A 3,294-nucleotide genomic window follows, 5' to 3' on the forward strand; every position below is an offset into this window, starting at 1 on the left:
CTAAAATAAAGTGCGTACGCTTGTAATACTTTTCGACTTCCATACATACAGATGTTACAAGTATACATATGTATGTATATACTAGGCATGTATATATAGTATGCGTATGTACTTAGATATCTGTACATATTTATACCATTATCAACTCAAATCTAACATCTTATGCCCATGACTTTATATGCCCTCCATTTTTTTTTCTTTTTTACACAAACATACATACATACATAGGTATTGGTGCCGCTCCTCCCAGCACTTCAAGCACTGCCGCTGCACCCGCTATCGATCCGAATGCACTCATTCAAGGACTAACGAATGCTGTGACAGCAAAAATTCAAACAGTTAACCAACTTGTTGGGGGTTTGGTCCAAGCGAAAGTAAACTTGAAGCAGAGCTTACTCAAAAATGTCCTGAGCACTGTAAATAGTGTCAGCGCTGCTATTCCGAAGCCGACTTATATTACGAAAACCATTCGTATACCGATTTGGGTGAAAGGCGTTGCTGTACCTGCTGCTCCAGCTGCGACAACAACTATATCCTCAGCTGCACCGGAACCGGAAGCCGCAACGACGACTGCTCAATCGGCCGGCTATGCCTATAGACACAGACACCGATACTAAAGATAAATTATGTGCTATGCGTAGAAAAGATTAAGTTTTAGAAAGTCATAGAAAAAAACCGAATGGATATACGATTATATTTGTGTAAATAAGTATTTAACGATCATTTCTTCATATGTCATATGTATGTATGTATTGCTTACAATACTGAAAATAAATAACTCCTTTTTTAGTTAAATCAAAGAGTTACGTTGTTAAACATTTATTTTGCATTATAAATACATGGTAAGTTAAAATGATGTAAGTATTCAAAAAAGACCAGAGGTACTGCTGGAAGAATTTCTGTGAAAGCAAAGAGGAGCAGCCGGAGGGTAATCGCTTGAGAACAGTGCTAGCTGAATGACGAGTGGAGGCTATATCGAGAGAGAGTGCACTTTTCCCGTGGTACATTGGGAATCCTGGTTCCCCTATAATTACTTATGGCTATCCTCTGGTCCTTTCAACCGTACACATCTCCAGGTATGCAGGTATGTACGGTACACAATATTAGCCTTGCGTGAGACTAAAATTCATATCCAAGGGAGGAACCAGTGTTCGTAGTGTTTATACCAAATAGAGGAAGAGGTATTCCAACACTTTTAAAGCAAACGACTTTGGACTAAATAATAATCCTTATTTCTTTCTTCATCAAGGTACTAGATAGACAGAAAATGTATATGCATTAACTGGAAAGTCTTTCGACACACGTTTACCACGGATTATAAATATCATTGAAAAAGCCTTAAAACGCTCAAAGAATTCGCTCTAGGCATCTTGATAGCCATCGTAACGGAAATGGCGTAAGTGTCTGCAATCAGAAACGCAACAAGAGGCACTCCGCAAGACGGTGCTCTCTTTCCACTCCTATGGAACTTAAATGCGAATGCCCTATGAGATATATGCTGTCAAACACCTCTTCTACCACTTAGCTTTTCAGAGCCGAACCGTTTCTGGTTAGCTAGTGGGATATTCCGTTGCTATGCATGTTGCTGTGCCTCGAAACCCAGATTAGTGCAATAACATGGCTATAGCCTAAAGCCATAACCTACTCTATGCACTGCTTTATTATGTTGGAGGTGATACTCGTGCGACATGGCTAACCGGAAAAATAGCAAAGCGGGCCCTGCTATCTCCGAGGGTGAACTAATTTTGCACGCTTCTTTGTTAACAATGGCGTTCAGTAAAAGTGTCCTTCCACTCCTCCCTTGATTGGCAATTGACCGATGACATTTATTGCTTACGTTGGACATGATCTGATCGACCCCGTAATCGCAATGCGAACTGACCTTTGTACGCTGCCTAACGTTGTGTGTATGGACTTGGTGCGTCCCTACGTCCGTATGCAATCTATAGCATATGATCAGGATGCAGACCCCACTTCTTGCCTATAATTGTCTCGCAGGAATACAGGACAGAAAATTGCAGAGAAAGGGTATAGGATATAAGCCATCGATTTTTATTTTTTTGTTTGTTCATTACCCAAATACAACGTGTTTTTACAGTGCAAAGTTTGTTTAAAGAGTTAGATTTTGCAGGTAGCTCTGAAAAGAGTACACTTGCAGGCCAAACAGGCCCATTCCGATGCCCAGAAATATTTATGCAATTCGGACCACGGCAACCCGTGCCGACTTGCAATCAAAGTTATAGGCCAGTATGCAGCTCTCAAGAAAACGGGCCTTAAGGAAATTTGACTGAAGAAAATTTCTTAGCCATCTCTTGTACGCCATTTTATATGGAGTTTTTGCTTTTCTTGAGAGCTGCATACTGGCCTATAACTTTGACTGCAAGTTGGCACGGGCTGCCGTGGTTCGGATTGCATAAAATTTTCTTTGGATAGTTTTTAAGAAAAAATCAATATAAAAGAATATTGAAGGATAAAAATTACAAAGGATATTTTCATTTAATTAAATTTTTCAATTTCCTTTGGAATAATCCTGCCGTCCCATTAAAAACATGAAGATGCAGATTTACTAGAAATCTAGTATTTCGCATTTCCAAAGTTTTCATGGACAATTAATTCAAGTTATTAGCTAAAACTTCAACTAAAAGTCGGCACGGGTTATCGTTATTCCGGCCATAAAACTTCATATATATGTTATTTAGGCTAAAAAGTACAAATACGGAAGATCAAAGATATCAAAATTTGCAAGCAAAATTTTTTCCATATACATACATATGTATTCTTAGGACAGTCTGATGTATATATTACACAGCATCTAATGCCACTAGCGTTAGCCTCACTGATAAATATCAATAAATTACTAATTTAAGGAAACTGTATGCTTAGTCTTGTTCCTAGCTGGTTACATGGTCAATAGAATAAAGGCGCGCCATTGTTTTGACGGCGAAAAAGTACGCATTGACGAAAAAGGACGCATTGACGAAAAAGACGCGTAAAAAACATTTCGGCGAATAAAGACGCGTAAACATAAATTTATGTCTGGCCAAGGACGGTCACTTCAACATTATTCCCCAGAATTCTTTGGGGAATGTACATACAATTACACTCGCAAACATAGTTCACTGCGAAAATAAGTTTACGCGTCTTTCTTCGCCGTCGAAGTTTTTTTTATGCGGTATTTTTTCGCGGTCAACTTTCGAGCTTGCGCCTTAATTCGTGTCTAGTGACGATATCATCTATACTCAACACGCGTATCTCAACTCACTCGACTCATTTCACTCAGCCAGCTTCCGCATA

General features: G+C 39.2%; 1 protein-coding gene across 1 annotated transcript; it reads left to right on the top strand.

The window, feature by feature from the left end:
* Positions 1 to 228: 228 nt before the first annotated feature.
* On the top strand, positions 229 to 772 carry LOC108382427 (uncharacterized; the record flags this gene model as incomplete). The annotated part of the gene is made up of 1 exon (XM_017638799.1): positions 229 to 772. A coding segment is annotated over one exon (389 nt), but the record flags the coding sequence as incomplete, so codon positions are not given.
* Positions 773 to 3,294: the final 2,522 nt, after the last annotated feature.

Source organism: Rhagoletis zephyria, unplaced genomic scaffold (genome assembly GCF_001687245.7).
Source record: "Rhagoletis zephyria isolate East Lansing unplaced genomic scaffold, Rhagoletis_zephyria_1.1 Rzeph_scaffold_26962, whole genome shotgun sequence".
NCBI lineage: Eukaryota > Metazoa > Arthropoda > Insecta > Diptera > Tephritidae > Rhagoletis > Rhagoletis zephyria.